General features: G+C 40.4%; 1 protein-coding gene across 3 annotated transcripts in view; it reads right to left on the minus strand.

The window, feature by feature from the left end:
• The window catches only part of STIM2 (stromal interaction molecule 2), a 150,533-nt gene extending 135,586 nt beyond the window's left edge, over nucleotides 1-14,947 (minus strand). For 2 of the 3 annotated variants that reach the window (XM_027052538.2, XM_027052464.2), the window contains exon 1: nucleotides 14,260-14,918. In XM_027052538.2, the coding sequence (XP_026908339.1) occupies nucleotides 14,260-14,668 (409 nt within the window). In that variant the 5' untranslated portion in view covers nucleotides 14,669-14,918. The other variant, XM_053217481.1, reaches the window with a different exon arrangement.
• Between the last annotated feature and the right edge of the window lie 2,616 nt (nucleotides 14,948-17,563).

Genomic DNA, 17,563 nt, shown 5'->3' on the forward strand with positions numbered 1-17,563 from the left:
ACTATGAGGTTCCTCAAAAGACAAAAAATAGAATTACCATATGACCCAGCAATCCCATATTGAATCCCATTTTGAATATATATATACAAAAGACTTGAAAGCACAGTCTCAAAGAGATATTTGCACACCCATGTTCACAGCAACACTACTCACAACAGCCAAAAGGTAGGAGCAACCCCAGTGTCCACTGACAGACAAATGGATATAAAAAATGTGGCACATACATGCAATGGAGTATCATTTAGCCTTGAAGAAGGAAGGAAATCTTGCCACATGCTGCAACATGGACGAACACTGAGGACATTAAGCTAAGTCAAAGCTAGTCACGATAAAATAAAGACTATATGATTCTACTTACACTGAGGTATCTAAAGTAGTCAAATTCATAGAAACCGAAAGCAGAATGAAGGTCCCAGAGACTGTGAGGAACTACTGTTTGATGGTGTGGAAAGACAGACTCCACTTTAAAGCTTCAGCTTCCACTTTCCTTTCTAATTAATGAACTCAAACTCAGCCAGAAGGGGCAACTGTTTCCAGCAGTTGCTAGTAAAATACAACAGAACAACTGACATTCGGACCATAAAACTGCTGGTATGAACTTCATGAAGACAGAATGGTTAACTAATGCATACCAAGAATAGTTTCATTTGATAGCACCAATAAAGTAGTCGATTAGAGAATAATCAAAAGCAGCTCAACCGGTTAGCACCAATGAACACTTTCTTCCGTTCTTCTATGTCTAAGTGATGTAATTACCTTCTTCTTTCTCATAAAAACCCCTTGCTTTCCCCCACATGAGCAGGACACTTCTCCAGCTGCTACGTGAATCTGCGCTCCCTAAATTACCAATTCTATGGCCCCAAATAAAAGTTCTTTGTTTCTTCTTCAGTTTGCCTCCTTTTCCTGACTGAAATTTAACGGAGTTTCAGTTTTGCAAGATTAAAAACTTCTGGAGATCTGTTTCACAACATTGTGGATATACTTAACACTACTGAATTTGCACACTTTAAAATGGTTAAGGGGCACCTGGGTGGCTCTGTCCGTTAAGCGTCCAATTCTCCGTTTCAGCTCAGGTCATCGTCTCACCTGGATCGAGCCCCGCATATGTCTCTGTGCTGACATCGAGGGGCCTACCTGGGATTCTCTCTCTCCCTCTGCCCTTCCCCAGCTTACACACACATGCTCTCAAAACAAATAAATAAAACTTTTTTAAAAATGGTTAAAATGGTAAACTTTGTGTTACATGTCTTTTCCATAATAATTCCAGGGCAAAAAAAAAAAAAAAACACTAACAACCTCCCCTCAAAAAAGGAATTATAAACTACTCTCCTTAAAATGCTTCAACTGCTTCCTGTCACCCACTGAATAAACCCCAAACATGGTCTATGAGGCTCTGTATCATCTGGCCCTTCCCACTGGGACAGCCAGATCAAACACTTCTCTCCCTCTTCCTCAAGATGCTCGGTCAAAATGATACTTTTGCTTCTTCAAATAATTCAGATTCTTTCTTGCCTCCTGGTCTTTGTCCATGCTACTACCATTTCGTGGAATGCTATTACCCAACTCTTCACAGATTTGGCTCCTGACCCTTCAGATGTCCCCTTAAATGTCACCTTCTCAGAAGCCCTTCCTAACCAGCCCTCCTAAATTAGTAGGTGTCCCTACACCATCCACATTATTTTCTATCTTGGGCCTCTTTTGTTCCTTGATAGCATTTCTCACAAGTTAAAAACATTTTTTTTTCCCTATACTCCCAAATGAAATGCAAGCTCCATGGGGACCTTAAAGATTTTATCTGATATTTCAACTGCAAAATGCATTAAATCTTTTAATCTTACAAAAAGGTAAAAAAAATCATTTAAGCCAATGACACAATTCTTTAAAAATCCCACAGTACTCCTCAACCTCAATCTCCATACTTAGTTACATACATACATACATTCAAAGCTCAGATCATTAATGGTTATTTAGATCATAGATGTGACTCAAACTATGTCTTCAAATTTTTTAATGCAACATAAAACATCTTAACAATACTCAACATATCACAGCACATTTCTACAACTATCCTACATCTTTATCTATAGGTTAAAAAAAGAAAAAGCCAACAACTGAATACTCAGATCTGCCAGACTCTGTTCTAAGCACTTTACACAGATTAACTCATGTAATCGTCAAATCATTTTAGAGATAAGGACATTCAGGCACTGTAATATTGTAATTTATAAGAAATGTATGTATTTGGTCACGGAGATGACCAAAATAAAAATTCATACATGTTTGGTCTTTGTCCACAGTTTCCAAACTTGGCTCACAGTTCCCAAAACTCATGGAACTTCCTGATGGATAAGAGCAAAGGGAGCATCTTTTATATTTGGGCTCTTGTTTCCTGTTCTGAAAAAGCTTCAGAGCTATAAAGGTGAAAGGAGTGTCTTATTATTCATAACAAACCCTTCCCACTACAACTGGGCTCAGGTTACTGAAGGCGAATTTTGCAAAGCACCTCAAGGATGGGGGTTAGCTGCCAGAGGAACCATATACTGCTCGAATGTAGATTTGGAACTTTCAGTCCCACCCTGATTTCTAAGGAGGAGGGAGGGGTTGGTTGAATCAATCCCCAATGGCCACTGAGTTCATCAATCATACCTATATAATGAAAACCCAATGTCTCCATAAAAACCCAAAAGGGGGTTCAGACAGCTTCCACTCTGGGGAAACAGAACGCTTCCATGTGCCACTATCCAGAGCCCCAAACTCCAGGAGGACAAAAGCTCCTCTGTTTGAGATTTTGTCCTAGGTATCTCATCTGGCTGCTGATCTGTACCTTTTAACATTCTTTGTAATAAATTAGTAATCTAGTAAGTAAATGGGTTTCCTGAGTTCTGTGAGCCACTCTAGCAAACTAAATGAACCCAAATACGGGGTCATGGGAACCTCTGATTTACAGGTCAATCAGAAGCATAGGTAACAACCTGGGCTTGTGACTGGCTTCTGAAGTGGAGAGTAGTCTTGTGGGACTGAGACTTCTAACCTGTGGAATCTGATTCTATCTGCACGTAGATAGTGTCAGAATTGCAACGAATTCTCAGACACATGCTGGTGTCTGAGAACTGCTTGTTGGTATGGGCGAGTCTCCCCACACACATTGGAATTGGGTCCAGGAACCCTTTTTAGGCATGAATAGATTAAATCACCTACCGCGAATTACAAAACCACTGTCAGACTGGGACCGCCCAAGAAATCCTGCTCTAGTCTAGAGGCCATGCTCCTAATCTCACTGTACAAAACTGGGAGCAGACTTGTGACCCAGGTTCAAGATATGAAATGTTATGCCTCTTAAAAATGACACTCCATCCTTACAGCATATTCATTAAAACAAACCACAAATAGGAATTACCCACTTAATGAGGATACCAATTTTTTCTAATTTCTAGAAATTATATATCTTAAATTAGTATTTTTTAAGATTTCAGAATACTAAATGCAAAATTTTAAGAAATAAAAAGCTGGCTATTTACCAAAAATGAATGAAAAATAAACTCAATGTTCTTTAGACAATAAAGACCAAGAATTTAAAATTAATCAGAATGTTTAATTCTGCTGTATCATCAGCCTCATTTCCTAATTCCCCTCCAATCATACACTGTGCTTTATCATACAGATCTTTGGCACTGGAGGATTTTTAAGATATAAACTATTTGAGACCATTCCTAAATCTCCATTATATGTAGTAATCTATGGGGGTGATGATAACCTCACCAGGATTCTAAAGGATTAAATAAGATAAAATACAAAAATGCCAGGCATAAACATGAATCCCACATGCAAATATGGATGGTGGTACACTACAGGCAGGAGGACCGTTGCATTTTAGGTATTTGGTAATTCACAATCTCCATGTAACATTCTCAAATGGCAATGTCTATGATAAATGTCATTCCCTACTCAGCTTCCTCCTCTCACACTGCTATACTTTTCCCTATGTGACAAATTCTCACGCATTCCCAGTGAGTTATCTACTGTGGAAAAAAAAAAATCTTCATTAATAGCCCACCTCTCCACATCCAAATGAGTAAGTAACTCCATCTCTAATTCTATTAAATATAGCCCTTATGCCCTTATACTCTTGTTACAATGTATTATCACCCTTTAAAAGGGTATCTCCTCCTAGAACACAAGGCAAGGTCAACAACGTATTAATCTTTTCTTTTTTTTTAATGTCTATTTAATTTTGAGAGAGAGACAGAGTGTGAGCAGGGGAGGGGCAGAGAGAGAAGAGAGGGAGACACAGAATCTGAAGAAGGCTCCAGGCTCTGAGCTGTCAGCACACAGCCCGATGTGGGGCTCGAACTCACGAGCTGTGAAATCATGACCTGAGCCCAAGTCAGACGCTTAAATGACTGAGCCATCCAGGCGTCCCAACAACTTATTAATCTTAAAATTCGAAACACCAACCTTGGTGACTGGAACATTACAGTCACTGAAGTACCTTGTTTGTTTGTTTGCTTGTTAGTGAAGCATAAAATACCAAAGAGCAAACAAAAAAGAACTGTATTTAACTACATCACACCTTGTTCCAAAGAAGGAAGAAGGCTTATTTTCAATACTGCAAATGTGTAACAAAAAACTTCTAAGAAATATTCTAATGATATATTTAGTAAATGCAGTAATGCTACTAGATAAGCTACCACAGCAGTTTCCTTTTAAAAAACAAATACAATATTAATACTTATTTTTTTAGATTATGCAATCTACTCTTGGGCAATTTTAAAGTTTACATTGTTCTTGCAATGATAAAAATGGTCAATTTCAGCATCTTTATATCCCCAGTTCCTTGCATCATATCTGGCATAAAACAGTCACTTAATTATGTTAAAAGCTTTATGTACACACACACACACACACACACACACACACACACACACAGAGATTCACCATAGTCTGACTTTCTGATTTATACTTCTTTTCAGGATCTATTTCAATAGACCTAGAACCAAAGACTGGATGCACATCACAGGAGATGTTTTAAAAAGCAAATTCATAAAATAGCAGAGTACCTATACCCATAGATGAACAAAGATTTAAAGCAGATTTTTTTTTAATTTGGTATACAGAAATACAGAAGAAAGAAATATCAAAGATTAACAGTTTGAATGTGTGTGACAAAGCAGAAAGAATTGCTGAAGACGAAAGTAGGGAACCAGGAAAAATTACATACTTACCATACATGAAAAGTCAGAGGATTATTGCTGGAAAACAGGAATAAAGGAGGATTAAGACGATTTACTCAGCATCAGATTTTCTTTTTAATGTTTATTTATTTTGAGAGGGAGAGAGAGTGCAAGCAGGAAGGGGCAGAGAGAGGGGGAGAGAATCCCAAGCAGGCTCCATGCTGTCAGCACAGAGCCAGATGTGGGGCTTGATCCCACCAACCATGAGATCAGGACCTGAGCCAAAATCAAGAGTCAGATGTTCAACTGACTGAGCCACCCAGATGCCCCTCAACACCAGATATTTTTACAAAGGGACGAAAATACCTGCACAATAACATGGGTCTGTGAAATGTCCTGTATGGTAAATAGCAGATAAAAATTTCCAGTAAGGGTTTTTTAAACCCTTACTTTTTTTTTTTTTTTTAACTTACTGAGAATCATGTAACAAACAACTACAAATCATTTTCATTACCCAAGGGGTTTGTGATAAGGTTGTTTGGTATTTCTTTTAATGTTTATTTACTTGTTCTGAGAGAGAGAAAAAGTATGAATGGGGGAGGGGCAGAGGGAAAGGGAGGGAGGGAGGGGGAGAGAGAGAGGGAGAAGGAGAGAGGGATAGAGGGAGAGGGAGAGAGGGAGGGAGGGAGGGGGGAGAGAGAGGGAGAGGGAGGGAGGGAGGGAGGGAGGGAGGGAGGGAGGGAGAGAGAGAGAGAGAGAGAGAATCCCAAGCAGGCTCAGTGCTCTCACCACAGATCTCAGGAACTGTGAGCTCATGACCTGAGCCAAAATCAAGAGTCAGACTCTTAACTGACTAAGCCACCCAGGTAACCTGGGTTGTTCAGTATTTTTAAATCACACAAATCAGACTCACTCCAATTATTTTTACAATTCAAAACCCAGTATTTAATTCAATAAAGTCATTTTTGAAGTGTTTCAGTTCCACATAATGGCAAGTTCAGGAAGAACAAAGAAAGGGGTAGAGAAAGTGAGAACCACCAGAGGGAAAATAAGTTAAACAGAGGCCAAGAGCCATAAGCAAATTCATTTTGCAAGAAACACTGGGACAGATACAGGTGCTTGGGTGCTGAGATGAATGTTAGTCCAGCTGACTACTCTGTGGTTCTGGGGTGAGGGGAATTACCACCAGGTAAAGAAAACACTAAATGGTTACTATTTAACACTCTACAACTAATCTTAGCCTTTATCCCAAAGTTGTTTCACTTTAAACTATATGACTAAGGAAGCCTAGCAGAAAGGAAATTAGTCTCAGGACTGCAGCCACCATGGTTGTGCAGTATCACCTCAAGAGCCAAATGAAATAAAGCCAAGTCAAATCAATCATTGGCTTGGGGTTTCCTATCCCCAATTTAGAACTTTCCTAGTAATGAAGTTCTCTGAGAAGGAAATGTTCAGCTAGATGAGAGGAACACAAGATTGAGAACAGAGACAGGAGAGAACCACCCTTAAAATTAGCAACAGTAAAACCAGTGAAGGAAAACAGTTACTGAAGGTAGGATTAGAAAGTGTCAAGAAGGACGGAGTTATCTAATACCTACCAACATAAAGACCTAAAAGGATAAGGAAATGAAGAAATCATTTAGATTTGGCATTTGAAATCATCACCTAAGGATCAAGCTTAAAATTCACATGCAAAATTCAAAAGTTAATTTTGAAACAAATAATATGCCAGTACTCCAAGATACTGCTATTTACAGATGGTTGGGGTGGGGAAGTTCAATTTTGATGCAATATAGTATTAAGTCAATCTGGAAACAGTTATCCTTTATTAAGGAACAAACGTGCACTTTAAAATATGGAGTACTAAAAAGCCATATAGAAACAACTTTGTAAATCATCATATAAGTCCAATCACATATAAAAATAATTTTTATTTTAACTAGGCACATTTGAAATAAAGGCACTATACAACACTGTTTCACCTCTTGCATATTTTCAAGGACTTGCACCAATAAGTCATTCTACAAACACTAGGGTATTTAAAAGTCAAAGGCAATTTTTTAGGGCGCCTGGATAGCTCAGTCAGTTAAGCGTCCAACTCTTGATTTTCAGCTCAGGTCATGATCTCACAGTCGTGAGATCGGGCCCTGAATCAGACTTCACAGTGAGTGTGGACCCAGCTTGAGATTCTCTCTCTCTCCTTGCTCTCTGCCCCTCCTCCCCCAAAATAAATAAACATTAAAAAAGAAAAAAAGTAAAAGGTAATTTTTTTGTTTCTTAGACTTCTTCTAGATTCCTTCCTAACAATAAAGCAAATTTTTACAAAATTTTCTCTAAACATCTCATAACCATAATTTCATGATTTAAACTCTCAAAACCTTTACTTCAATGCAGCTTCCTAACTGACCTCTTCATTCAGCTCTATTATCTCCTCACTTCCATCTGCCCAGACTTCACTTTCTCAAACAGAGATCATGTCAGTCTCATGTTGAAAAACCACTGCTTCCTAACCTGACCAGAAAACAGATTTACTCCTCTTAAGTTTATGAACAAAACACGCAAAGATCAAAATACCTTTTTAAACCTTTGGTTTTACCTTAATATTTAAATCTGCATTCTCCATAACATGTGCATGTTGGGTAATGTTAAATGTTAGTCACTAATGATTAAACACTGAAAGTTTGTTTTCCGTTTAAACAATCTAGTAAAATCAGTATGCTAAGAAAATGTATAATTTCAGGGGTGCCTCAGTTAAGCCTCCAACTTCGGCTTAGGTGATGATCTCATGTTCCATGAGTTCGAGCCCCACACAGGGCTCTGTGCTGACAGCTCGGATCCTGGAGTCTGCTTCAGATTCTGCGTCTCCCTCTCTCTCTGCCCCTCCCCTGCTTGTGCTCTTTCTCTCGCTCTCAAAAATAAAATAAAATTAAATTTTAAAAAAACTTTTAATAAAAAAAGAAAACATATAATTTCCCATACTCCTGAACTGGTTGAGTACCACAGTTTTAAATGTGCTGGCATTTCAATACAAAGGGTATAAACTAAGGAATATTAAAGCCCTTGATAATTTGGCCCAAATCTTCTCTTTGCATTTCCCACTACTGTACATACACCCTATGCTGAACTCCAAATAAAACTATTAATTTAATCCTGGGGCGCCTGGGTGGTGGCTCAGTCGGTTAAGTGTCCGACTTCGGCTCAGGTCATGATCTTGCAGTCCGTGAGTTCAAGCCCCGCGTCGGGTTCTGTGCTCACAGCTCAGAGCCTGGAGCCTGTTTCAGATTCTGTGTATCGCTCTCTCTCTGACTCTCCCCCATTCGTGCTCTGTCTCTCTCTGTCTCAATAAATAAACGTTTAAAAAAAAAAAACTATTAATTTAATCCTTATTCTTGCATATGCCTTCTTCCAGAAAGCTCTTTCACTCATCGCCACAAGAAGTCGCTATCAAGGTCCCAAACTCTACCCTCCTACTTTCCCTAACATTTTACAGTCTGTTATGGTACTAATCACAGTCTCTCTCATTATATTTAGTTGTGTGTATAAGAATGCATATAACATACCAGTTAAGAATCAAAGCTTTGAAAGCAACGAAACTCAGGTCAACCTCTGACTCTGCTATTTATTAAATATAACCTTGGGCAAGTTACTTAAGATCATCCTCCAAAGGTTTCCTCATCTTTTATATGAAGATTGTAGCAGGTTATCTCCAACAGGATTAACCTCAGAATCAAAAATAGTGATGTATGTAAATCATTGAGTCCAATACTGACAACTAGTAACAGTTTAGTAAACATATCTATTATTCCCAATAGGCACAACTCATTATCCTACTCTTGTTTGTATTCTTTCCCATTCCTATTATGCGGTATTCTGCATGTGCTTAATAAGTGCTTGGCTGATAAAATCTGATAGATCTTAATAACATAAGGTCCAAATTCCAGTGAATATCAAAAATGGCTTACTAATCATACCATTAACTGTTTAACATTAGCTTAACCAGTTTATACTTTAGCTACCATATACATAGATACAGATCTCCAACCACCATTTTAAAGTATTCTACACTGCATTGCCAATATCCAAAATGCTTGATAATAGTTACTCAGAAGTCTAAATTAATCTAAAAACTTTAGCATGTATCCAACCACCAAGAAAGCCCTTAGCAAATTAAAGAATTTCTATGTGGATACTCCTATTGCTAAAGCTAGGCCAAATCCCAAACCCATTTTTCCAATTGGTCCTCTAAGTTACCCCGAGGCAGGGGATTCCCTCAAGAGCCCAATCAGGTCTGCCGTGGTATTCTCAAGAAAAGTACGAGGGATGCAATATTTCCAGATCAGTAAGATTACTAATTCTTAAATGTTCAGAATAGACTATATCAAAAAACAAATGAGTAGATTCTTTAATCCTATAGTTAGCTAGAGAACAAAACAAAAACAAAAAGAAAAGAAAGGAAAAGAAGAAAGGAAAACCCCTACAGCAAGGCCAAAGACTGATAAAGAAAAGGACTAGTAATGAGAACTACCTGGGAAGGCAAAAGAGAATGCAAATATAGCAGAAGACCCAGTAATCCAAAGGTGGCTTCATAAGCTAAATATAAGCTAAATTCGGAAAGAGCAATTTCACAAAAAGAGGAACAATATTTTCTAGTACTATGTAAACTACACTGTAAGTTTAACCACTGTCACAATGTAAACATTAGCACTATAAATTCATTGTAAATAATACTCCTCAAAGCAACATGTACATAACTATACTCAAGCCAATACCAATAAAAAAAAAAAAAGAAAAAAGAAAAAAAGAAAAAGGTGACATTTGCTACGTAAATGTCAGGCATTCAAGGTGAGATACTTAAAAGTGAACCTTAAGATTTTACAATGATAATCATATTTATGTAAAGTATTTTCATCTAAATTAACGAAAGCCCCACTACATAGATGTGTTTAACACTGAGTAAAGTGGCTCTTTCTAAATCGTATTCCTTCAAATTAAGAATACTTTAAGTTTTCACTGAAATTTTAATACTTCCAAGAAACATTTTAAAATGTGTTTTACATTCCTAATAACATACCAAACTAGTGACAAGTATTATAGTTAAGTAAACCTTTATACAGGCACTGAAGAAAGTGGCATTAACTCATCTTTAGAAAACGACAGAAACAAATATTTCCGAAACTAAAATTCGTTTTAAAAAATTCTGAAACTGGGGCGCCTGAGTGGCTCAGTTGGGTAAGCGCCCGACTTCAGCTCAGGTCATGATCTTGCGGTTTGTGAGTTCCAGCCCCGCATCAGGCTCTGTGCTGACAGCTCAGAGCCTGGAGCCTGCTTTGGATTCTGTGCCTCGCTCTCTCTCTACCCCTCCCCTGCTCACACTATGTCTCTCTGTGTCTCAAAAAATAAACAAAACATTAAAAAAAAATTTTTTTTAATTCTGAAACAAGTAACTACATATAAGAAAATATGTTTTAAATGTGTCAATTACAGTTGACCCTTAAGCTCTGTCGGTTTAAACTTTGTGGATCCACTTATATACAGATTTTTTTTTATACAGTACAGCATTGTAAATGTATTTTCTCTTATGATTTTATTAATTACACTTTCTTTTCTCTAACTTACTTTAAGAATCAGTACATAATACAAAACATGAAATATGTGTTAATTGTTTACATTAGGCTTCCAGTCAACAGTAGGCTTTAGTAGCTAAGTTTTGGAGGAGTCAAAAATTATACTAGGATTTTTAACTGTAGACATCAGCACTCCTAACCCTGCTGCTCAAGGGTCAACTGAATTCTGTATATTTTGCCAGAATAAAAAACTGTGTTCCATATACATATATGTGTGTGTGTGTGCAAATATATACATATATGTAAATATATGTACATACGTGTGTGCGTGTATGTATACACACACATATATATACATGACACATTTGAGTGTATTTCTTGCCTTTCATAAACTATTTCTCAGAGACCATATCCAGATGAGATCAATTATTCTCTACTGTGATCAATTCATTGATTCTAAATGTGTTACGCAAAAAAAAAAAAAAAAAAAAATGTTTTGAATTATTAAAGCACTGCCTTAAATGGTAATCAACAAACTCTTAGTCACCAAGCCCTAACCTGCTTTAAATTTCAATCACTTACAAAGCAAGGGCCCTATATCCCCATATATAACCTTTATTTCACAATAGTATAAATATTGGTTTCACCTCATCCAAACATTTTTGCAAAATCCTGAAAATGTTATATAGAAAAGAAAAATACAAACGGATATTCATTATGACGGTAAGTCTGTTTATTTTGATGATTTCTCAGTCTCTGTAAGAACACTTGCTTGCTCAAAATGAAATATGCAATAGATGTCTTAAAGGTAATTTATTCTTAGGATACACTAAACCTCAAAAATAAAACTGAGAGGGAAACATCAGTGGAAAAGAATGCTTTCTACATTTTATTAGTAAGAGGCAAACTCTTACAACGTCCCTAAAGAACCAAACTGTAGCGGAAAAGAGAAGATGTGATTTGGACTGTCATTTTCAGAGCTATTAAGAAAACTCACAGTTAAATGACAATTTTAATACAGAGCCAGAGAACAATTCTTCTCTCAGAATTCTTTCAAGAATTGTCCACTTTCAAATTTCACATGTAGCTACGTTTTATTACTAATGCTCTCTACCCCTTTTCTCTCCATTAACACTACCCAGAATGTAGTTAACAGTAATTTTTAAGTACAGGCTATGATTCTACTTCCTAAAGTATACATCAGCAACAATCTATTATGTTCTGGGTCTAGCACAACATTTACAAGTGGAAACCATAAACTAAAGTGCTATTCATATAATCAGAAGTATAGGAACGAGCCCTATAGAGAGCATATACGTAGTTCAGAGAAATTTTCAATATGCTCCAACTTTATTACCGACTTTCAATTTACCACTTTCCAGATACCAGTGCTATTGACTATATTTAAATAAACTAATGACCACAATTTAACTTGCACATTGTGTAGTCTGATTATTTTAAACTTTAAATGGAAATGTTTAACTTGTTAAAAATCAATACTCCAACAAAGGAAAAGAACTTTAAAAATAAACTCCATAATTAATACTATTTTTGTAAACTTATTTTAAAGCACCACAGCACAAACTCATTTTGTGTGATGCACCAGACTTTTTATCCAATAAGAATCACCTTTCCTTTTTCACAATCCCATAAACAACTCAGAGAAATTTAAATCTTCAAAAAGGATTATAAACAGCTAATTAAAATAAAATTCCATCTGCAGTAATTTCCTTGATATAATCTACATTATACTTTATGTATGATATAATTGTACATTATACTGTTACTGGTTAAAAAATACTAAATTTTCTGAATTATATGCCCTTCTACCAATTACATATTGATAAAAACATTAGCCAATTATTTATTAAACAAACCCTTCTGCTCAAGAAACCAAGCATCACACTGCTATACCTTTTAGAAGCCCCAATATTTCTGCTCCCTCCCTTACTGCATGAGGCATTAAACCTTCAGAATCAGTTTTATCTCCCTACTTTCTTTAACCTTCACGATTATAGTTTTATCTGGCTACTTTCCTAATAATCACTGTTCTTCGTTTTTATCTGCCACATCTGTATCTCGAGAATAAAGACTATTCAAGCCTCAGATTATTCCAAATATCCTCCCAAACCATATCACGGTCCTAATACTGAGCATCTGTAATCATTTTCTCCAAATTACCCAGTGACAGGTTTGAGGTTTCCAGTTTCCTTTAGAGGAGCTTGCTAGGTCTCAGGGTAAAGCAAGTTAAATATTCTGCCCATTATGTTCCATACAACTACAAAGCACGTAACGGAGCTTACCAACACCCTCCTCTCTAAAATAGCAAACACCCTGTCATAGAACGCAGGGAATAGCTGCTTTGCTCCAAAGAATATAGCTCTTGAGCACTTCTCAGAGCAGCTGCTAGTAACTTTCAGACGCCTGCTGGACTATCACTTTGGTTAAATTAATGATGGGTCATCTTGTTCCACTTTACTTTTTCCTTTTTAGTCTTGCATTCAATGCAGAAAAGCTGCGGATTACTTTTAAAAATAAAGTACAACAAATAAATAAATAAACATTACTTCAGCCCCACTACTTTTCCAAAAGAAATCATTTCAAGATCCCTACATCATTACCTAAACCATGCAGACCACTTGTACATGCCACTGGAAAGCTTTAAAAGGATCCTATTTTCTACCTATCCTTACCCAACACGTTCGCAAGTTTTCAGTAATTTCGAGAACGTTCTGTATTACAAAGGTGCTGATGCACTCAATCAGAACTGTTTTTGCTCAAATACAAGCCCCGAATACGCTGCACTTGATAAATTTTAAGTATGTTTCTGGTTACCTGAAGAGCTTTCTGGTGGCACCCTTTGTCACCCAGTGATGCTCCCACCAGCACATATTTCCCATCCTTTAAAACGTTCCTCCCACCCTTCAAAAAACACACATGAGACTTAAGAGGTTTCCGCATACTAATACGGAACCACTCATACCACTAGGTAGTATGCCTCTCAAAGAATCCTCTTTAGCAGCCTCCCCTGGGACACTATGCTCAGCGGGGCTTTGAACCTGTGAGACTCGCTGCCAGCTGCCTTTGCAAAAGCAGCACCGTAGGCCGACTCAATACCGCATTGCTGCTGCCGATTTTTTCTAGCAGCTTAAAAAAAAAAAAAAAATTTCAGCCCAGTACCCTGCAGACCCTGCTGGCTCTTCTGCAGCACGGAAGAGAAACCGCCGCATTGCTCAGCGTGGAACACCGGGGAACCCGACTGTAGGGCGGGGAAGCGAGTGCCGTCGAGAGGCTCTGTCGAGGGCAGGGTGTCGGCGGGGGGGGGGGGGGGGGGGGGGAAGGCGTCCGGACTGTAGGGGACCGCGACGAAGCAGCGGCCAAGGCGCGGGCGTCTGGGCGCCACGCTCTGCATCGCCCCGTGGCCGTCAAATAGCGGGGTCCCGGCAGGGCCCCTCCCGGGGATGGGGGTCCCTCAGCAGCCGGACTCGTCCCGCCCGCCGCCCCCCACCCCCCCGGGCCCTCACCTGTCATGAGCGCCGGACTGTCGCCCGCCGCCGCAGCGGGAGAGGAGGCGGCTGCGGCGGCAGAGCCCGAGGCCCGCCGCCCTCCGAGGTGCCTGGACACCAGCTCGCATCCATCCGCCGCGCCGGCCACCAGCAGCCCAAGCACCAGTAGCGCAGCCCAATGCCACCGCCGCAGCCTGCCCGAGGCCGGGCCGGGCGTCGCGGCAGGATGAGGGCGCGGAGGAGCAGCAGGGGGAAAGCGCAGCGGCGTTACGGCCGCCGGCCACTCGTCCGCTCCGCCAGGCGCTGCAGCCGCCGCCGGCGACTCCTCGGGCCGCCCCCGCCGCCTCGGACGCGAGCTCCTGCCGGGCGCCAGCCTGGTCCCCTCGGCACCGGCGGCCTCCGGAGCTCGGGTCCCGGCTGCGTTCATTGGTTCCGGTTATTTAAAAAAAAAAAAAAAAAAAAGGTGAGGGGCAGAAAGGTACGGCGTCTTCAGGCCGCGAGCGACACCCGCGCTCCTGCGGCGGCGAGACCGGGATCCGCTGCTCTGGCGCCTCTCAACACCAGCCCCAGCGCCCGCGCCACCGCCGCCGCGGCGCATCCCCCCGCCCTCTCCGGCCCGCGCCCGTCGTAGTACCACGCTCGGCCCCGACGCCTCCTCCCTCACACACTCGCACGCAGCATACCAATCCCCCGCCTCCTTCAGCCCCTCCACGGCGCAGGCGCGGCGCTGCTGTACTGCGCCTGCGCGGCGCCACAGCCCCGCCTCCAGGGGCGTTCCCGGGAGGACCGGAGTGCGGCGGGGAGGCAGTTAACGCTTTCGCCGAGCAGCTTAGTTTGAGGGTAGGAAGACGGGCATGCCCCCTCCCCCACTCACGGCCCCGCCCAGACAGGAGGCGGGGGGGGGGGGGGGACCAAAGAGGCGGGACAAAGGAGTACTGACTTCCCAAATTGTTTGGGCGAGTTATAGGCATGTAGACGGCAACAAAAATAATTGCATGGGTCGAAAAAACCTTGTAATCAGAAACAGCGGCGTCTCTAGAATTTCAGTATAGGTGGGGCTTACAAGAAGCTAGCAATGTGGAAGTGGAGGTTAGCATAACGTGTTTTATTTACCTAAAGCGCTTGCTACAAGCCCATGTGCCAGGCAGTGCTCGAAAGGCTTTGCAAATATACACATTGTAACTCTAAAAGTTATATAGTGGTATCGTTATCATCCCCATTGTACAAATGAGGCAACCCCAGCCCAGAGATGTTATCCCCAGGTCCCACAGCTGATAAATGGGAGACAGGGCCAGATTTAGCACCCCCGAATGGAAATACTGAAATGGATTGCTGTTGCCCCTGACTTCCCTATGTTCAAACATTTCCTGAATCACCACCTCGCTACTCCCACGTCACTAACAAGGATTCTTTGCTGTCAGTTTAATAAGTTTACAGAACGGTTGTTCAGACTTGGCTTTACCTACCTGAAACGAAGCAGAGCGCGCCTACACACACACACACACACACACACACACACACACACGCATTCTCTTTCCCAAGAGCAAAAAGTTATTTAAAATTTTCAGGTACGGTTCTTAAGCATAAAGGTCCTGTTTCGTATTGGGTTTTCATTGTTGGGTTAGGGCTTCGATTTTGGTTTTTATTGGTTGGTTTGTTTTCCTAAGTCAAAAAGCTGCTCAAATTACACAATCTCCCAAAGAATTTCTTAGGCAATGTAGCCAATATAACCATGATTATCATTCACTGTGGAAGGGCAGATGCACTCTTCAGAAAAGAATCAAGAATTTCTTTGAAGCTAATCAATCTATCAACAATTATTTCTTGACAGACTTCTTGGGAACATAGTGTTTTAGGTGGCAATTCTTCATAGGGCAACAGGGAGATTATATTTCCCCTGCTGAAAGGCACAGCAATCAAGTCACACATTTGCTGAGTGTCTACCAAAAGGAGAGAATTCTGCTGGAAGACTAGAAAAATATAAATAACAGTCTTGTTTTCTGCTCTCCAGAAGGCAACATTTCATTCATCCAATATTTACTGAATGCCTAGTATGTGCCAGGCAGGGTACTGAGTAGTTGGGATTCAGGAGGAATAAGAGACAGAAAAAAGTCTATTCAGTACTCAGGGATATGAGAAACAACACAGTCCCTGCCTAGGAAATCTTATGATCTTGCTTAAGAGATAAAATTTACACCCATTAAATAATTAGAGACTAATACAAGGTAGCACTTAATCAGTTGCTAAATTGGGTAGAGCAAGCTGTATTATAGCAATAATTGCAGTATAAAACCACAAACAAATTAACAAATCACCCACGCCAACCTTCTTTAAACAAAGATATGTGGGGGTTTCTTTCTTTCTTTCTTTTTCTTTCTTTCTCTGTCTTTCAAGTAGGCTCCACACCCTAGGACCTGGGGCTTGCCTGAACTCACCATCCAGAGATCAAGAGTTACATGCTCCAAAGACTGAACCAGCCAGGCACCCCTCCTTCCTTTCAAAGATAGATGTTGGCACTGAAAAGGCACTGGATTTGAGGTTATGATTAACTGTTTATGCCTCTCACCACTGGAGCCAAAAAGGAGATAGGGAGATACCTGCCAACGCTGAAAAGACCTGTCTCAGGCCAGGGTTCAGCAATAAATCATCTCATATCATCTTTGTCAAGGGTTCTGAAGTTTCTATTAGAGTGACCAGAATGCATCCTCTTGTGAAACAGAGGTATAGCGTCACTGTGCATCTAGCAAAAACCTAAGTGCAGAAAAGAGAAAATCCATTGCTTTGGAAGAGAAGCCAATCTGTAGAATTACATACAGATGCTTCTATTTCCAAGCCGAGCAGAAACACCAGGTTCCCGTTAAAACAATCACTTCCCTTTTATCTCAGACTTCCTGTCTCACCTCCAACCCTTTACCTTCCTTTTCCTTGCCTCCCACAAACTTTCTTCTCTTTCCTCTTGCCAAAGCACATTCAAAATCTCCTTGGACACAGACATTTCTCCTTTCCGCCTGCCTGACTCCTGCAGCCCGGTTTTTAACGTCCAAACTTTTTGACTTTCCATTCATTTACAGAGTGTCTTTACTAATTTTCACCCATTCGTGACTTCAAGCATCTGATGGGGAGCACTGAGCTTTTTATGAGACAAACCTCGTGGAAACGGCAACTCCACCACTTTTCAGCTGTGTAACCCGTAGAAAAATTACTCTGGCCTCGGTTTTCGGAGGGGAAAATTAGGGACCATGTCATAATGCCAGCCCCCCAGGACTGCTGGTGGCGGGAGAAGAGTGAAATAACAGGTCTGCCTTTGCGCGCTGCCTGGCAC

Source organism: Acinonyx jubatus, chromosome B1 (genome assembly GCF_027475565.1).
Source record: "Acinonyx jubatus isolate Ajub_Pintada_27869175 chromosome B1, VMU_Ajub_asm_v1.0, whole genome shotgun sequence".
NCBI lineage: Eukaryota > Metazoa > Chordata > Mammalia > Carnivora > Felidae > Acinonyx > Acinonyx jubatus.